Source organism: Haliaeetus albicilla, chromosome 5 (assembly GCF_947461875.1).
Source record: "Haliaeetus albicilla chromosome 5, bHalAlb1.1, whole genome shotgun sequence".
Lineage (NCBI taxonomy): Eukaryota > Metazoa > Chordata > Aves > Accipitriformes > Accipitridae > Haliaeetus > Haliaeetus albicilla.
The window spans coordinates 35914027-35934744 of NC_091487.1; the positions used below are offsets into that span (position 1 = coordinate 35914027).

The 20718-nt window shown below is 34.4% G+C and overlaps 1 protein-coding gene across 13 annotated transcripts in view; it reads left to right on the plus strand.

The window, feature by feature from the left end:
* Positions 1-20718, plus strand: part of RYR3 (ryanodine receptor 3) — a 245015-nt gene that overhangs the window by 115409 nt on the left and 108888 nt on the right. For all 13 annotated transcript variants that reach the window (XM_069784114.1, XM_069784119.1, XM_069784115.1 and 10 more), the window contains 11 exons: positions 533-741; positions 1908-2092; positions 2818-2854; positions 3209-3369; positions 3928-4093; positions 7643-7729; positions 8104-8330; positions 9370-10171; positions 10695-10895; positions 11474-11576; positions 15489-15626. In XM_069784114.1, coding sequence (XP_069640215.1) covers positions 533-741; positions 1908-2092; positions 2818-2854; positions 3209-3369; positions 3928-4093; positions 7643-7729; positions 8104-8330; positions 9370-10171; positions 10695-10895; positions 11474-11576; positions 15489-15626 — 2316 coding nt within the window. The remainder of the gene's footprint in view (positions 1-532; positions 742-1907; positions 2093-2817; positions 2855-3208; positions 3370-3927; positions 4094-7642; positions 7730-8103; positions 8331-9369; positions 10172-10694; positions 10896-11473; positions 11577-15488; positions 15627-20718) is intronic.

Below are 20718 nucleotides of genomic sequence, written 5' to 3' on the forward strand. Positions count from 1 at the left end.
TGAAACCTCAGTGTCCTCAGAGAGCTTACTTAATATTTGTTGACAACTTTGATTTAGCCAAGGTTGTCTTCCAGTGTCCAATTCATTGTATAAAGGCATGTTTATTAGTCTAAAAATGATGAAGATAACCGATTCTTCTAATAAATGAATAACTGACTTGAGTAAATCTTGGTTTTTTCAAATCTGTTTGTCCACAAAACTACCTCTTGACTTGGCATTTTTTGTTTGTTTTTCACACAAATCCACTACTTACTAATAACACTTGTTAAACTGGTTTAATGTTTAAATAAATGGGATAGCGTATGTAATGTCCATTCATTGCCTAAGTCCTCAGGGTTTTTGGTAGCAATTATATTGAACTTAGACATTAGTATTTAAGGTGGCTTTAAATCCTTGCTAATGTCATCACTTCATGTGCATTACTTGTAGGAGCTAAAGTTTAGTTCACCTTAGATGGATCCTAAATAGAATGCTTGTGTTCTCCAAATAAATTACTCTTGGTTTTTTTGTTCTTGTTGTATCATTTTCTTAGGTTTTGTTCCAATTTGTGCACTGGGTCTAGCTCAGATTGGTCGTATGAACCTTGGAATGGATGCCAGTACATTCAAGTATTATACAATGTGTGGCCTTCAAGAAGGTTTTGAACCTTTTGCTGTCAACATGAACCGAGATGTTGCTATGTGGTTTAGTAAACGCTTACCAACATTTGTCAATGTGCCAAAAAATCATCCTCACATTGAGGTAACATTACATGTTAGGGAGACACCTGTTTATCAACTGTTTGTTTAGCAAGCTGAGACATTAAACCCTTACTAATACTTACTGTCATCAGATAGTTTGCCATATAAATCTATTAAGTCACTTGTAGATAATTCCAGATGATCTTGTCTATCCCCAACTTCATTTATGGTAGTATTGCCATTCATATGGATATACCTATCTGTTCTATTATATGTCTTACTAATTTATGTTGTTGCAGTTAAGTACTTGAAACATGTCAGTTGTGATTTCTTAGAACCATTTTTTATATTCTATTTTACATTCACTTTCATTTTTTTAAATATTCTCTACTATACATTTTTTTCTTAAATATCTAAAAATTGTTCAGCTGAATTCAGCATCACTTAAGGTCATGGAAGTGTGAGCTAAACGGAGACTGATTTAGACCACTTTGCTACTCTGAGACACATTTAAGTGTACCTGTGGTGTCACTGAGTGATACTGGTTTCATTCATTCTTATGATGCACCAGTGATAGGAATTCCACAACTCCCTAACTAATCTGCTCTAGAGCAGAATAATATATCCTATTTTTTGTATAAAATATTCCATATTAATATATTCAACAATGATATATTTGAATTCCTGATCAGTTTTTTTTCTATAATCCCTAGGCCATTTACTTTAATTTAGATGTTTAGCCTATTATTCCCTAATACTTGTCTTTGAACATTTCCTACTTAAACAAAATACACTCTACTTGAATTCCAACTGAATGATCTCAGCATTTTTTCCATTTATCAGAATCATTTCAACTGTATACCTGTCCTTAAAGGGTTTTGAAATGTTCTTGTCACTGAGTTTAAAAGCATACTCACTTTTTCAGCACAAGGGAAAATAATATCAGACTTAGACTTCATAAGGATCGTCTGAAGGATTCTAATTGATATTTCTTCTTGTTGTGGTAGAAAACTACTGATTCTTGTGAAGCAATTTTTCAATAACTTGTGCACTCAAAGTGAATTAATTTCATAAAATCTATACTTTTAAAATGCTGTATGGAACAACTTGAAAATATTTACTGTAGTCAGGATATACTCAATTTCCTCATCCTTTAGTTGTTTAATGAAAGTTTTCAGCGTTTTTCTTGGAATAGTATTATTTTAAAATAATTTCTCTTACTTTTAGATATGGAGAATTGATGGAACCATTGAGAGTCCACCTCGGTTAAAAGTTACTCACAAAACATTTGGCACACAGAACAGCAATTCAGACATGATATATTGTCGATTGAGTATGCCCATTGAATTCCGCTCATCATTCAACTTTGGCATGGGTGTGGAAAATGCCTCATCTGATGTTTTCCAAAAACGGTTAGACTTGGTTTTAGTTATCCTATTTCATGCTCTCAGTGTAAATGTAATATGTTCTATTGTTCTTTATTATTGTACACTCAAGATTTCATACTTGTTTTTGCACTAAGCACACACTAGGATGCATGTTACTGAGATTTTTTTGTTCTTGATGAATAAATTTATAACATAACTTCCCTGCAAAATGCTATATCCAGACAATAGAGGACCATTTCTGAAGAGGTGCATCACAAGGTTTATAGTTATTCATTGCTAAGCAGCTGCCATCCTTTCAAAATCATTGGGATTTGCAAAGCTCTTCAGCCAGGCTGGAAAACCAGCTCAGAATCTTTTGCCTACTGGATTAATCCTCATCTACATTATTGTTCAATAGCTCATTGGTTTTGGAAAAGTGACTAATCCACGCAAAATAAAAAGGATTGTGGGACAGATTTTTAAAGATGCCAGGTACTACTGAGCTCAGCACCTTCCAGCATTCCCTCATCTTTAGTTAATTGCTGTAAATCTATCTGTTCCGCCCCCGGCTCTCTGCCTGAAATGCAATCAATTATTTTGGGTGTATATTTGTATCCTGTACAGTCCTTGCATACTTAATTTACTCATGCATACTCAGTACCCAGCAAATATGAGTTAGCTTGTAAGTACACTTAGTTTAATAATGAGAACTTTTTTTACTTCTTTTTTTTTTTTTTTTATCTAATTTACTGATGTTCCTTTATCTTTAGAAAACACAGCCAAGAAATTGCTGCTCTTTGTACTACGGTAAGTAAATAAGTTGAGATGCTTAGTTCTCCTTACTTTTTGAAGTAGATTTAGTTGTGGCAGCAGGTTCATTAGGAACTGATCTGTTGAAAGAAGCCTTTTTAATCATTTGCTATGATATAACACTGTGTATAAATAATAATGCCCAGAGTTGTATAATATGAGGCATAAACCTTACTATCTTAAACCACTAGTCTGTTTTAATTTATGAGCATTATAAATGATTACTTAAGAGAATATGAATTACTATTATTAAAGTTTGATATATAGGAGGTTTTTTTAATCACTATTTGAGTATGGCCTGATAAAATAATTTAGATTTCTATTACTAATATGTTCTTTTCCTCTTTTCAGTATTTTTATTCACTACGGATATTTGCTGGCCAAGACCCATCTTCTGTCTGGGTTGGCTGGGTAACACCAGACTATCATTTTTACAGTGAGAATTTTGACCTAAATAAAAATTGTACAGTGACAGTTACTTTAGGTGATGAGAGAGGCAGGGTTCATGAAAGGTATGGATTTATTTATCGCTTATAAAGATTGTATTTTAATACTGTTGTTCAAAAGTGAATTATTCATAAGCTTGATGATATTTTAAATGTTAATTTAAACTAATAAGAAAATTCATTATGGAGTAGGAGTGTTCTGTGCTCATTTATATATGAATGTGTTTTACATATACTTGTTAAAGTGAATATATTTATCATTAATGTTCTGTTTGAAAGAATGTTTTGTGATACTGCTTTCTTTTAACATCTGTATTTGGTTACTGTGGATGAAGCTGTTATTTGTTTTAATGTATCTTACATAAGCACACAGAAACAGGTGAAATTGTTTCATAATTACAAAAAGCGGGGGGGGGAAGATGCACTTAGTCTGATCCCTTACTCATGATGCTTTCATTATTAAAAAAAAGAGGGGTTGTTAATGGGAAAACAAAACTAATAGCAGCACAAGCACCTTTGAGGATCTCTAACTATTACTCCATTGGAAAGTACATCTTCACTGAATACTTAGTCAAGTTCAGTGTGACCTAATATTTGTCGTCTTTGTTCTTGCTGTTCTTTCAGTGTGAAGCGCAGCAATTGCTATATGGTTTGGGGAGGAGATGTAATTGCTAATTCCCAGAGATCAGGTCGCAGTAATGTTGATTTAGAAATTGGATGCTTTGTTGACCTGGCTACTGGAATGTTGTCATTCACGGCCAATGGAAAAGAGCTTGGCAGTTGTTATCAGGTATTATCAGATTTTCAGGAAGCTATCTAGTAAGCTGGTCATTTTGATGCTATTATTAAATTGTTTTTTCTTGTTCAGAAGTCTAACTGAACACTATTTGTGGGACAATAACATGTTTTCCTGTATTATTCTGTTTTATCCCTCTTTCTCTTGTAAGGCTACATTTTTCCAGCTTCTTACAGTTTTTTCAAATGTTGAGGAAGGGCTGTTGGTACATACGTTCAGAAAAATATTTTTTTAGTTCTCAATTCTTGTGGTTAAGAATTTGATTTATAATGTTAATTATTCTTTAAAATATTTTTTGTCAACTAAAACTGTTATATATGGGAAATAATTCTTTAAATTAGCATAAGGTCAAAATTAGACTTTAGATATAGTAATTTTTGGTATGGATTGAGAAAATAAATTTAGTTTAGTATTACCAGGGCTTCTGTCTTCAGTAGATAGCTATGATTTGGAGATCTTGTGATTTGATAAGTTTCAAACCCCAGAATTCAAATATGCATTAATGTGCAAAGCCAAAATAAATGGGGTGGGCCCTAAATGCTATTAATATTCTCAAAACGTGGAGTCATTATGCAAATGGATCAGTAGTTGACAGAAGTTTTCAACACCAGATTGATGAGATTTGCTCTTAGTAAGATCAGTTATTGTCTATAGTAGAGCATCCACTGTGGAAGAGATTATCCAGTGTTGGGAACAATGCATCGCTTTTTTCTATGTCAACAAAACCCGCACAAATCTGTAATACAGATAAAACTTAAATGTTACTCAGATAAATATAATGGAACTTTGTATACTGACTTCATTGAAAACGAATGCGGCAGGGTTGCGCACAGCCTGTAAATGGGGGTGGGAGATGATTTAGCAGCTGTGATTTTGGTATATTTTGTAAATGTGGTCAGAGACTTCAGTGCCATGCTGGGAGGATATTAAGTGTCATCACTCTGGGAAAAGAAAACAGGAGATGAAAGTGCTTAAGCCCCATGCTTTTCTCCTTTTTTTAGCTAGACACAAATCAATAAGCTTCTGAACAAAACCATGGAAGTTTGGTGTTTTGGGTTTTTTGTTTGTTTTTTTGTTTATTTTTTTTTTTCATGGAACAGCCTTTAACCTGTTTTTCTAATTTTGTAAAGAAATCTGGGAAAATATAGATGTAGAAGATGCCTGTTAATGCTTTTAGTGTAAAAAACACTTTCTAGTTTTTCCTCTTATGACTTGCAATTAGTGTAATCACCTTCTTTGTACTAAACTTAAAATAATCTCAGAAAATACAATTATTTCTCTTCTGTTTCTTCTATTTTGCACGGAAAAATACCTGGAGTTGCTTTTGGAAATGTTTTTCAATAAACCTGTTAGCACCTGGTCTGTTGAAGCACTTCCTATAAAGATACAATGGTATATTCCAACAGGAGTGTTACGTCTGAGGGTGAAATATTTCTCAACTTTTGCTTATTTTGATTAATTTAAATCTTTTCTCTATTTTTGAAAGTAGTGAAAGTAGTCTTATGTACTTTTGATTTTCATTTACTGATATTTTTACCATAAAATAAAATCTTTAAAATACTTCAGTAAATCTAATCTCTCACTGAAATTGCAGCAAATGACTGATATTTGTCGGCTCTAGAGGCTGCAGGATAATTATTCTAACCTCGTACCCATTTGCACTTCGTAGTTTTCTTAACTGAAGTAGAGGGAGAGTATTTGTATGCTGTTTTTCTTCTAAAAGGCCTATAGGTCAACATATTGAAGAAAAGAAATTAATTTTGCTGTAGTTCTTGATCTAACTATTGAAAGCTATGGTGATGTTCAGAAAAAACCCCACTGTCTATAATAGAAAAGTAAATGAAAGATAGTGTATATGTATATATTTGAGATTTTGTCATTAATTGTCAGGCCAAGGTTAAGGTATTCGTAGCAGAAAGGAGATCTTAAATACTGGTTTACAAGATGTTTTCTTTTATTCTGAGTTAGTAATGGTTTTCTGACCTTCAAAGAAGATTAGAAAATACAAATTCAATTGTTATTACTAGGAAATATCTATCTTTGGTCAAAGGTTGAGAGTCATATTGTCTTATTAAGTTACTTTCAGGCTTTACTGAAATAACAGACACATTGTATTAGTAGTGTCTTTCAGTCCAGAATACCTTTTATTTCTGCATTTGGGTTTGTGGTTTTTTAACTTATCAAAAAGATTAGAATGTACATACCTGGCCCTACATTTTGTCTATCCCAATAGTCATAGTTCCGAAAAAACTTTATTCTGCATACAGATTTTTCAGTATACAGTATTATTTTACATTTTGTTTAAGTTATATTGTGTTTTGGAGCTGTTTTCTCATCTAAAAGAATATAGATTTTTTTAATTTCTTTTTTGTGACTCTCAGTTTATTGTTTTGCAATTTTTGATAGTTTGCCATCCTCAAAGTTAGGAGTTGCACTCCCTCATAGCACGAGTATTGTAATTGTACTTAGTATGTATAATGTATATGCATAGTACACAAAATACACAATGATGTGATTAAAATATTTAATTGAACTCCTGAAACCTTGAATTGATTATATAGACTGTACCTTTTTTCAGCCACCCTGGAGCGCTGAAATCTTTTTAATAATATGCTATTCTATAAGTATGCTTTTAATTCTTTTTTTCATGGCAGTAGGGGTGGGTGATCTCGTAGAGGATTCTTTAGAATAAACTGGTATTACTACTCTGACATGTACTTTGAGTCCAGCTGTAATAGGGAACTGAGGATAATGTAGCTGTCAAAAAAATCCCAAACCCAACCAGACACTTTAAAAATGCAGCACTGTGATTCAGTGTGACTCACTGTGATTTTATAAGACTGGAGATAAATGCTAAGCCTGGAAATCAGAGATCTTTGAGATCTTTTAAACAATTACATGCTTCTGCTTTTGGAGTTCAGATCAGAAGTTCACTAATCTTAATAGGATATAAAGATTTGCACTATCCTGATCAAATGATGCACTCTCACCCACTTCTTATCCCCCTCTGGTTCCCTATCTCTTAGAAATTTGTTTTTGAGGTTTTTTGGTAGTGAATTATTTTGTCCAGCATAAAATGTGAAAGAACTCCAAAAGATGTGTGGTCGTCTAAAAAGCTGTATTCTACGCTCAGCCTGTGTTAGGGGTGCTTTTCCTAGAGCAAGAGCCAAAGCATGTAGCTCTAAAGAGGCTGGATTTTTAAGGAGCTGCTCTAGAATGAGGTGTTGGATTTGCATATGTTTGAGAAGAATCAACACGTAGTGTTACTAAAGTGCTTGCTACAGGTGTTGAGAGTACATAAGGCAGCAGACACACCTGCCTGAATGTTAGGTGGGCCTATAAAGATAACTCAGCAAATGCTTTACTATATTAGAGATAAACTACAGGTAGACACAAATCAACACTTTTAATACAGTGTCTGCAGTTATTTGATAATGAAGTGTAAGCTATGTAGTATTTATTTTATATCGTTATCGTATTCTGGGAGGAGATTCTTGTTGTCTTTTAAATTTTTTTAATTTTTTAATCTCATTTCTCTTCTAGGTTGAACCAAACACAAAGCTTTTTCCAGCAACTTTTGTACAGCCTACGAGCACTAACTTGGTTCAATTCGAACTTGGTAAATTAAAGGTACAAAACTTTTTCTATAACGGTGCTCTTTTAAATTTGTTTATTTCCATGGAAATTCCTGCTCAGTTGAATTTGTTTAGGAAGATTGAATCAATGGCGTAACTTTTTATTTGACTTTTACACTTCTGTAAATGTAATTATTATATGAAGTTAATTGTTCAACAAATCTAAACTGCATTTGTCAAAATAAACTAAAGTTATTTGGGGAGAACACCCTTAATGTTGGGGGTTTTTTAATGGATTTTGTTTATTGCAGTAACTTACATATTTCTATGAGTTCTTTGCTATCTGTAAATTATACTTCCTTTTGGCATTATAGGTTTATTCATAATTAGATGTTACAAAAATAATTTTAATACGCTTGTTTGTTTCAGAATACCATGCCTTTATCAGCAGCAATTTTTAAAAGTGAAGAAAGAAATCCTGTTCCTCAGTGTCCCCCTCGCCTTGATGTGCAAACAATTACACCCGTTTTATGGAGCAGGATGCCAAACAGCTTCCTAAAAGTAGAAACTGAGCGTGTCAGTGAACGTCATGGCTGGGTTGTGCAGTGTTTGGAACCCCTGCAGATGATGGCACTTCATATCCCAGAAGAAAACAGGTACATTTGGAAGGAACTGCAGTGACTTGGTGTGGACAAAATAAATGTATTGAAAGCTGATATCTGGGTTTTGCTTAAACCTGCCTTGGAGAATATTTAGACTAGAGTTCTTTAAAATTTATGATCTTATCTGCTATAATATCATATTTATGAAATTTAAGTAGATCAAGAGGCTGAATAATTTTAATGCCATGTGATGATATTTGCATACATAAGAGAAAGCATGACTATTTGATTTTATTTAAATTATAAAATAGTATCTCTGAAATCTCTAGGTCTTTAAACATAGAGATTTTCTCAGCTTGAAAAAAACAAACATAAAGAACATGCAAGTACTATTTTGCTGATATTTTTCTGTAATAAAAACATGTAATCTGCTTCTGTTTCATCTGCTCTGAATTTACATGTATTAAGTTTTTATGTTCTTATTGACAAGATCCTGACTTTCTTAGATTTTCATTAAGTTTTATCTTCAGAGTGAAAATAATAAAGATGTATCCAAACATCAAATACCATAACCAGTGACAAATCAAACTATAAGCAAAAGCATAGCAGAAAGATAATTTAACTGCTGTACTTTAATAATTTTGCAGCTTCTTTTAGTAATTCAATAACCAATTTCATTTATCATTAATAAAACTGAATTAAAAAAAGAGTAAAAAATACTGTGTTTTGTGGAAGGAATGAAACAGTAATCCTCAATAAACTCTAAAGGCACTATTTAGTGACAGTATTACAGCAGAGTTTCAGCATTCGAAGTACATTTCTTTTAAAAACAAGCTCTAATTTACCATATCTTCCAGAGAAACTTCTCTATCTTACATTTTTTCCTTTTTTTTATAATTGTAAATGGTCTCAGCAAATTATTATGACCATTTATTGTCGTTTAATGATGCACGTGTTAGGATTAGTCAGTATCAACTGATTATTAATGGTTTAAATTAGAACTGACCAAAATGTGCAGAGATGATAAAACTTTTCTTCTGCACATTACTATTCATGAAATTGACTGGTGTTCTGTTTCTTTATTTCATGACAGATGCGTTGATATTTTGGAACTATGTGAACAAGAAGATTTGATGAAGTTTCACTACCACACTTTAAAACTCTATAGCTCAGTTAGTGCTTTAGGTAACACTAGAGTTGCTTATGCACTTTGTAGCCATGTGGACATATCTCAGCTATTTTATACAATAGATAATCAATATTTACCTGGACTTCTATGTTCTGGATTCTATGACTTGCTCATTAGTATTCATTTGGAGCACGCCAAGCAAGCCAAGCTCATGATGAACAATGAATTTATCATTCCAGTTACAGATGAAACTCGAACTATTAAATTATATCCTGATGAAACAAAGAAGCATGGTTTACCTGGAGTAGGGCTTAGTACTTGCCTGAAACCAGGCTTTAATTTTTCTACTCCATGCTTTATCGTGACCAGTGAAGAACATCAGACATCCAGCCCAGACATACCCCTTGATACACTTAAATCCAAGGCCATAAGTATGCTAACAGAGGCAGTACAGTGTAGTGGTACTCATATACGAGACCCTGTTGGAGGACAGGTTGCATTCCAGTTTGTTCCTGTTCTTAAACTGATAGCAACATTGCTCATAATGGGGGTTTTTGATGATGATGATGTGAAGCAGGTGTTACTCCTCATTGATCCCAATGTGTTTGGAGATCACAAGGAAGAAACAGAAGAGAGGACAGAGAAGGAAGAAGTTACACAAGTTGAAGAAAAAGCTGTAGAAGCTGGCGAGAAAGCAATAAAAGAAACAAAAGCTCCTGCAAAGGGCTTATTACAGACAAGATTACCAGAATCTGTTAAGCTTCAGGTGACCATTTAATATAAATGTATTACATATGTTCTACTATTGATAAAAGAAAGGTAGTGCTTTTTGTCTGTTCTCTGGTTTGTAAGATTTGAAATCCTGAAGATCTTTATTCTGCTTTGCCTTATAACCTCACATTAATAACCAAATTTGATGGTGATGCACTTCTTTCTACATTCATCTACATTCAAAATAGATGTGTAAATACTTACTTCACAGGCGTATTTTAAAAGAGGGAGGGTTGGACCGGGTGATCTTTAAAGGACCTTTCAGACCCAAACTATTCTGATTCTATTATTTCTACATGTTTTGAGTGCATGGAGTGAAAGGCAGTGAATGCAATATACTATTATCAATCAGATAATAAAACTGTATAAATTTGTCACTTTTACAGTGTTAAAAGAAAAATATGGGAAAAAAGTCTCTCATTTTTTACAGTTTGTTGCAGCGTATAGTATCCACTCCAGTTCTTCCCCAATCAGAGTTTGTTAAACTGTTGAACTTAAGTCTGTTTTTTCTGTCCTAGATGTGTCATTTACTCAATTATTTCTGTGACTGTGAGCTACAACATAGAGTGGAAGCAATTGTATCATTTGCAGACTGTTATGTATCAAAACTGCAATATAATCAGAAATACAGGTACAATGAACTCATGCAAGCCTTGAACATGTCTGCTGCTTTGACTGCCAAAAAGACTAAAGAGTTTCGGTCTCCTCCTCAAGAACAGGTAATATTAAACAAATGGTTGAATCTAAAGATAAAAAAAAATTCTTTGTGATGATAAAATAGAGTTCTGACTTCTAAACTACCATTGGAACTGCTAGAGAACCAAAATTGAATTTGAAATAAAATTTATTAAGATGCCACAAAATGCTGAATGTCAGAATGCTTATACCTGTACTCCAGAATTCAAGCTCCAAACCAAAGTTGACTTAGGATTTCTCAACAGTATAGAAAAATTGAACATTACTGCCCAGTGCTGAGGAGCTGAGATTCATCCAGTTCTGCAAGATGATGGTAATTCGATAATTCTAGTTGCTAAAAGTTAGCATGAAGTTAGTGTTGTGCTGACACCTGTATGGATGGAAATATTTTCTACCTCTAGGAAATAGCTTTATTATTAATTGTACCTGTATTTTGATGTTAATGTACCATTGCTTTAGTAATTCATTTAAGCTGTATTAGAAATCTGTGTTTTATGTTAATTTGATTATAAATTTGATTATAAGCAGGTAAAGTATGACTATATATTAGAATATCTCTTAGGCTATCTCATTTTCTAACTATGTTTTAATTCCCTTAAAGATTAATATGTTGCTGAATTTTCAACTGGGAGAGGATTGTCCTTGTCCAGAGGAGATTCGGGATGAGTTATATGAATTTCATGATGATCTTCTAATTCACTGTGGTGCGTGGCAAGGTTTTGTTACGTTTTTGGTTTGTCTTTTTGATGCTTTACCTGAAAAAAGAACAGATCAGTTAAAAAAAATACTAGTATGAGATTTTTTTTGTTAGGTGTATTACTGTCTACATGGTGACTCTCCAGACAGACTTTGGTGCATATTACAAAAGTCTCAGAAACCTGTGCATGGTTTTACGTTTCATTGTTATATATCTATTTAATATTATCCAGTATTATTCTGTTTATATATCAATTTTAGACTTAATTAGGAAAAAATAAAAATTATCTGAACAAGAGGATTGGATTACCTTAAAAGATTTATATAGGCATGTGCGTGTGTGCAAGCAGGTAACAGATATTGAAAGAACATCATTGCTGTGTATCTGAGCAGTAGAAAATTCAATAAAAAACACTGGATGAGGGGTGCTGCTGCTGCTTTAGCTTAGTTTCCTGGTGTATACATAACTGTCGTGGTCAGTCATTATAAAACACTATTGCAATGCAGATTACAGCTTGAGTTGCCCCAGTCATTGAATTTGAATTTCCTTACAGTATCCTCAAGGGTGAGCTGTATCAGATACCTTGTGCAATTTATGTGGGTTAAGGAATCACATTTTACATGCGATGCCAAAAATCTTTTGTTAGTCTATTGAGATCTTGGTCTAATCCAGACAATCATGGAATTATTAGTCCATTTACAATGATACTAACATTTATAGTCTGAGTCATCCAGTTATTACTGCTCATTCCCAATAATTATGCAGTTAAAACTGATATACACAAGCTTTTCCATATCTACCTACTTGGTAGATATATTGGTAGTCACTCTTCCAGTGCATTTTTTGGTCCTGTGGTTGATGGCACCCATCTTGTTCAAGAAGAAGGGCACAGGGTCATTACAGTGAATTGACAGCCTCTCGAGTTCTTCCCCAGGAAAAGCACGGTAATCTTAATAGTTTCTTCCTCCTCCTGTTTGATTGAGGTCCCTTTTAAATGTTTACTAATACAGTCTGCCAGTTCTTTCTTCACTGGTTATGCCCAAAACGAGTTTTACCCAGTTCATGGAATTGCATTCTTTTAGTGACTTGTAATTAACAGTTTGTGATTTCTGTATGTAGCCATGGTGCCTCCCATACCATTCTGTGCTTGTATTGTTAATGCTTCTGCTATCATCTTGTGCTGCTATTTCTGAGTACCCTATTAGAATCTCCAGCAACCATCAAGCTGTGATTTCATGATAAGCCAGTTACCATTTTTCAACTACCTCAGCCAAAGATGAGTAGGTCAGTGGGGTACCTAGGTTGTGTTTCATCAGCTTATTTCTGAGGATATTGTGTAAGACAGTATTAGAAGTCCTTAAGATCAAGACTTGTATCTGTAAGGTTAGCTACATTATAGGTGGAAGTTTAGTTGGTTTAATGTAATTTGGTTTTGACAATCCTGTGTTGATTGTTATTCATCCTTGCTTCTAAGTGCTTACCAAAACCAGTTTCTTTTGTTCCAGCATTTTTCTTCCAAATGTTAAAGTGAATAGTTAATATCCTCGTAGCTACTCCTCTTTCTCCCTGTTTTTATTAAGATAGATACCGTCATCTCCATTGTTCAGTCACTTAACACTTGATCTGACCTCTGGTTTTCAAAGATAATGCCTATTTGGCATCAGAGTTCTCTTGAGACTCCAGGATGAGGATTATGGAAGACCTCCAACTTACTTGGAAATGTCTTAACTCTGCAATAGATGTATTTTTTTACCTTGAAATCTTGTTGCTGGTATTATTATTAAGTTAGCTTAGCTCCTGATCACTTTCAATCTTTTCATGAGGTGAAACCCTACTGATCATGGGGGTTTTTTTCTTTTTAGGGGTGCATTTTTATTATTGTTTACTATGTTATAAATGTGTATGTTGAATGAGAGAGAGAACTGAAGATGGAGAAAGTCTCATAATTAAAATAGTTTAATGATCCTCTAGATTCTAAACAAAACCATATTCATTACTTTGTACAGATTTATCATAGGTGGTCACTGTGGATAAATGCTCCTCATTTTCTGTGTCCTGACTTAGTCCTGAAAATCAGTACTAAGCAATCACAGCTGCAGACAAAATGAATAGGGGTTGTGCTTGGAATATTTAATCATCTTTTTAATACTAAGTATATGTTGCGATCTAAGTGGAAAAATATGTATGCAATCAAGTAATTAAAGGCTGCTTCATAATGAATATACGCAAATAGTCTGAATTAAAGTTACTCAGGCGGTCTGAATCATAGCATGTCCTAACTGTGAGTGGTTAGTTTTTCCAGCAAAATAATAGTCCTCTGTCATAATTTTTGTGTGTTATTTCTTGGTTACAAACAAAACAAATGTACAACAGTTTTTATTGCATAATACCAAATTACACTTATCTGGGTTGGAACCATCTGTTCTGGTGCACAGACCTCTGCCACTTAATTCAAGTGATTAGCCAGTAGCAACATGAGATGGTCAGCTTCTGAATGGATTGCAACTCTAAGAGGATGCAGAATGAATAATAAATGATATGGAGCAATGAGTGAGACCCCCATCTGGAGCAGTCACAGACCCCATCTTCTCCAGTCCAATACTGTCTTAACTCATCATCCCACTGCATTTCTTCTTGTCTGTCCATTTCAGCTACTCAAGAGTTCTCCTCCCAGTGTGTCTCTCTTGTTTCCAGGGCCTAGGTGTTTTTTTTCAACACCAGATAGTTTCTTGCTTTCTTCAACTTCCTTGTCTACTTTCTCTTTCTTCTCCTTATTGTCTACAATAGTTGTTTTTACTTTTTCTAGACTCTGACTGTAGCATTCCTTCATTCTTAGCTTTTCATTTTGCCCAGCCAGTCTCACTCCTCCCATTCCTTATAAATTCTGTATGTGGTCTCCAATTTCAATTTCTAGTTCTCTTATTCTCTCCCACTGCATCTGAATTTTTTTCTTCCTAGTCACTTAGTCAATCCTAGTCATAACTTTAACTCCGTCCCCTTGGTAGCTGCCAGCAGCAAAGTTTCTCCAACCTGATACTGCATTTCAGTTCTTTTTTCCTTTCTTAGTTTCTTTTTTTAATACCAGCTTTAGCCTCTGCAATTTATTCTTTTCCCTCTGCTCCAGCTTGTATCTCTTTAGTATTCTGTCTGGAAATCTTTTCCTTTTCTCAATTTCACTTTGACCAGCAGCCAAACAGCAAAAGTTTACATTTCAGCTCAGCACAATTAGCTCTGGTCTGAAGGGAACCTGCTTAGATGTTCTGTGCTTCTGCACGTAACACATGTGGTATCTGATCATCACTAAGAGGTGTGAAAGATTTGAAAATGCTTTGAATGGTTGTGAAGCAATGTAGTGAACTGAACTGTATTAAACTACCTTGTAAAATGAAATCGCATCTTACTGTGTATGTTTTCGTGAAAAACATCTATCACCGGTATAATGTCTGAACATCTACCTTCTTACAGTTTTAAGTTCAGCTACTGTGTTCGTTTATGACTGCTTAATATCTCAACTGAAAAATTGTACTATATTGTGAGATCCAGCCATACATTTCTTTCTTTAGCATATGTTCTGCAATATGAAACAAAGGATCACATATTTAATGAAATATGACTCGGAGTCAAAATTAGTTGCCCTAGTAGAATCTTGAAAAAATACCACCTCTTTGGTCATAATATTGAAAAAATAATACTATAAATCTGGATGTAAGAAGTATGTGTACTGAAATAAACATAATTTGAGGGGTGTTACTGTAGCTAACATGTTAAAGCTGCTGGCCTTACTACATTTTTTTATTTCCTGTATGAAATTTCCTGGTTAAAAAAAATTCCTGTAGATATTTTGGTATTGTTTAAATATTGAAGGGGTTAATCTTCAAAGGTTAAATTTTGTTTCTAAGCAGTTTTGTTATCTGCTAAGGTATTCCACTGGAAGAGGAGGAAGAGGAAGAGGAAGATTCCTCCTTGACTGGCAAACTCCGTTCATTAATATACAAAATCAAAGGTCCACCAAAAGCAGAAAAAGCAGAACCTAAGGAGGAAGAAGAGAAATCTCCTAGTAAGTTTTCCTTCCACATAAATACTTCCATGATGCAAGTGTTAAAGGTGTACGCAGTCAACAAGAGTGTATTTTCTAATAAAACTTTATAGCTTACTAAAGAAGGAGGTTGCATGTTTAAGTTCCTTCTGCCTCTTAGAACAATTATCCTACATACTGAACATCTTAGATGCATTGTTAAACAAGAAGTTAAAATGAGTGGAAGATTCTGGATCCAGATCATTAACTCTGGGGTTGAAAATTTGCATATTCTTTACGAAGAAATATAAAAAGTTAATTATGGCACAATAATGTAGACTTAAGCATTTCAGACTTGAGGAGTTTCCATTTATATGTTGTTGGGGTTTTTTAATGCAAAAATTTTCTTCTTGGTAGCTTAACTCCATTTCATTTTTCTTTGCTGCATGAGAAGCTGTATGCATCTCAATACCAAGATATACGTGACAAAATGGTTTTACAGTTCTTGTTTTTTGTATAAAAATAGATGGCTTTCACTTATTTCACTTGATGGTGAATAGATACATTCATTAAAAACTAATAACTTGTTCTGATTTATCTCAAACATCACATACATGCACATATATATGTCCATACTATATCCTTTCTGACCATATCCTTTCTGAATTTAAAGAAATATTCAATCATTTTGACTAATGAAACAGAAGGAACATCTTTATTTTCAGAAGTATAAATTCTGTATTCATAAATGCTTAACAGAATTTTCCAGAATTCAGTATTGCTATTTTTTATTCTGCTCTTTGCTTCTATAGATCTTTAACATGTGTCTCTAAAAACAGAGGGCAGAGAAAAATACTGTCTAGATATCATCAGTTTGCCTGAAAACTTGTCTCTTTAGTTTATAAATCTCATTGCCTTTACAGTGAGCTTTCATGTTGCTTAAATATACATGAGAAGAACAGACACCATTTAGCAGAAATTTTTTTAATGTTCCTTTCTGCAGCAGAGTATTATAGAGGAGGAGGACTGGGATATCCCTGTGTGTTTGCTCAGTAATATTAAGCTACGAACATTTCTTAAAGATAGAAATATTTAACTGAAAACACCTGAAAAGTCTGTGTATATGTTTTGAAACTAGTGAGTTGAGAGACAGTTTAATCCACAGACCTAGGAACAATATGTATGGGAGAATGTATATTACATCACTGAAAACAGTCCTTCCACCTAGCACAGCTGAAAAAGCATGACAGAGAATTGAGAGTAACTGTTGAAACTACAGTAATTTATTTAAAGTTAATTAGTTTAATTGTGTTTAAGAGTAAGCCAATAGATAGCCTTTATTCCTCTGTTTTCAGATCTGTAATGCCCTGTGGCAGTGATTCATAGAACCACAAAATGGCTGAGGCTGGAAAGGACCTCTGGAGGTCATGTGGTCTAACCCCCTTGCTCAAGCAGGGCCACGTAGAACAGGTTGCCCAAGACCATGTCCAGGTGACTTTTAAGTATGTCAAAGGATGGAGACTCCACAACCTCCTTGGTCAATGTGTGCCAGTGCTCAGTCACCCTCACAGCAAAAGCATTTCCTTTTGTTCATACGGACCCTCCTGTGTTTCAGTGTGTGCCCGTTGCCTCTTGTCCTGTCACTGGGCTCTGAAAAGAGCCTGCCTCTGTTTTCTTTACACCCTCCATTCAGGTATTTATATACATTGATGAGATTGCCCCTGAGCCTTCTTTTCTCTAGGCCAAACAGTCCAAGGTCTCTTTTGGTTGATGCTGAGCAGATAGGTTGATGAGCTTTCTTCTTAAAAAGGCCTGACACTACATGTTGCAAGGCACTGTGGAAGTTGGTTGGACTTGATTCACATGATGTATGTATCAGTTGATAAGATATATATCCATTTTGTATATTGTATTAAGAGGAAGCTGTGCAAAGCTTGACAGATGTTAATCAATGAAAGTTTTTACTCTTGAGTTAAAGTTAGTTCTTATAAGAAACAAAAATGTAGTTGAATCAAGGTTATTCTACACACAGAGGAATGATGGATAAACCTAGCCCTGTAATTCATAGTTTTTCTTATACAAAAAGATGGAAATTTGTCTTTTCTGTAGAAAAGTAAATTAAAATTACATTTGTTCTTATTTATACGCAAATGCCATATTTCATATCTGTCTTATTACTTTATCATGCCTAATGCCATGGAACAAGCAGAAAAGGAGACTAAGAATTTGTTTCAGCAAGTTTTCTTTGTATTCCTACAACTACTTTCAGAAGCGTTATCCAGCAAGTATTTGAACATTTACAGGATATACTATATTTTGTTATATACTTTTATACAGAGGAAATAAAATAATTTTTTTTACTGCATTCAATCAATTTTAACTTGTAAATGCAGTCAGATCTTATAATAAGAGCTATACTGTATGTGAACCATTTCTGGTTTTCTGAAATGCTGGATTTTCAGAGAAACCAAGCATGTTCATAACTACAGAGGGATGTCATATATAGCAGATGGTCGTTTCTTTATAATGCTTTGAAGAATATTATTTACTTGGTTAACCAATTTAAGAAAAAATGCACATGCATTAAGTAATTGATAACCGCATGCAGTCATTTTAGCAATGGAAAGCTTAAAGTAGACTATTGCATATATTACTGGTATTTCAAAGATATGCTACTTTTAATTAAAGGAAGCACTGAAATAAAAAATTTTACAGATACCTTCCTGTAATGTTTGTTACAGAGGTTAGTTCAACCTCTTTGTTACTTGAGAGCAAAACAGATCTTGTTTATAAATGGAGGACAGGAAAGTCCTACATCCTGAAGTTATCTCCAGTTCTGTCTGCTTCAGTTGAGTAGCAATTTGTCATTATTATTTCATCTGCAATATTTCATGTTGCATTTTGAAGGTATATTGTTCTTTTGGCTCTACTTCCTCTAATAAATTATTTATTGTAGCTGGTTCTGTTACTGGCAGGGAATGACTAGTAGCAAAACAAAGTGTTCGTATACCTTCCTACTACTGCCTCTTCTTAGGGTACATATATGCACAAACATACATGCAGATAAACACCCTGAAACACTTGAAATCACAGATGTTTTATTCTGAGCAGTATTCCCGTACATGTACATTCTCATACCCTATTCCCTAACACAGGAGGAGTGTTCATGGTCTAAATAGGCAAGATTGCTTCTGTGCTTGCAATTCCTCTACCATCTGCATGAGCATTTTGTTGAGCCCTTTGAGCAACTCACCTGGCTTTCACTGCCATGAATTACCCACAGTGAGGTTGATGTGTAGTGTGAATCTCAGAAGTTTTGTCTTTGCTGTCACATGTTTATGAATTTGCAGTCCTTAGTAGTGACTATGGACAGTGAAGAATAAGTAAGGCAAAAAGCCCAATTCTTTCAGGTATTCCTTTAGAACATAAATTTTTGCTGAGGTTTCTCATTGCCTTTGCAAATCAAGATTGGGTTTTGCCAGCTCTTAAGTTTCTATAACACCTTCCAAATATCATGTGCAGAATTGTGAAGTGATTTGAGGTTGGTCTTCCAACCAATAATGGTAGTAAGCGTTCCTCTTCTATTTCCAGTTTTCTCAGTTTTGCAATAGGTCCTTCTGCAGACCCAGAACAGTTAATTTCACTTCAGACTTAATCATTTCATCAAGAGTTGCGTGAGATTAGACAGCGATGCTATTTTGTAACTCGGGACACCTCTTAAGTGATCTGCTTGTTCTGTAAAGCACCAGAGAGGGTTTATCCTGCCCTGAAAGCATATTCTCGTCTGTTAGGCTTGATACTAGATTATAAATACATTAAATCTTATAATAATCTCATGTGCTGCACGAGAAAGGGTTTTATTCTCCAGTGACTCATCTGTTAGTATCTGCTTTCTCTTTAATGGTAGTAGGACCTACTCAGTATCTGGGAAGTATAATTTCTTCTTCAGGGTTCATGTGGATTCTGTTGTCATGAATCAGGAAGCATTCACACCTAAAGCCTCAGGGCACATGGTATTTGGTCCTTGGAACAGAGCAGTTTTCCATATACTGGAGCTTTGGGTCGCAAGAAATGTGGGTTTGACAAGTGATTCTACAGTGTCCATTTTTCTAGAAATTTCAGATAATCGCTTCATTTCAGATAATCTTGGGCTTCTCCTTTGAGTGATGCATAGTACAAATATACATATGGATCAAGTCATGCAAAGGACAATGAAAAATTATATATCATATTATATTATATTCTTGACTGTAGCTGGCACCCACGAGATATGTAGTCTATGTGTGCACTTCCCCTTTACCCCCCCAGGAAATTTGGAATTCAGAGAGTGAAAGCAAATAGGTGCCTGAGGTACTCTAGTCCTCTTATATGCATGAAGAGGGGTGGTGGTGTGCATGGCGTGTGCCTGTTGCCAAGACTAAAAGCTTCTGGCCTTGAGTGTCTGGTCATACATACTCAGGGTGTGAATATTCATAGGAAGGAACTATTTTCTACAAAGAAGTCTTCCTTTCCTCTAAGCAAGCATTCATATCTACTCACAAATGGACTTTTATCTTAGGAGAGGAATGCCAGCAATTTAAACTAGTGTTAATGATGAATTAGTAAAATTTGTTTTTAAAAACAAGCTAGAACTCAGAGAATAAACACATTAAGGCAATTAATTAGTGTTAACTACGATGATAGGACTTTGTAACTGTCAAGCCATAATTTAGATAAGGCATATATGTGGAGGACTCATCATGCAGCCTTGAAAGATTGTTAAGGCACTGCAATTTCTTGTTAAAACTTGAAAATTGGAAAAACATTAGCAACTATTTTAGCTGGTTATTGATGTCACCATGCCCAGCATTCAGATTGCTCCCAGCATCTGTTACAGGTTAACCTGCTGGCCTCCCCTTCACCTTCTTCCCCAAGCCAGAGGCTCATGGTGTGATAAAAGGGATAGTAAACTTACACAGAAGAAATGCCAAAGAAAGACTTTTTATTTAAGGTAGTGAGTAATGTGTCTGCTCTTTAGTTTTTCTGCAGGTAGAAATGAAAGGAGATCTTGTTCATGCATTTTGGGAATAGAAACTATGGCTGTCAGGTTTACTTAACTATGGCTCTTCAGGTGCCTCTAACTTAGGGAGGGTAT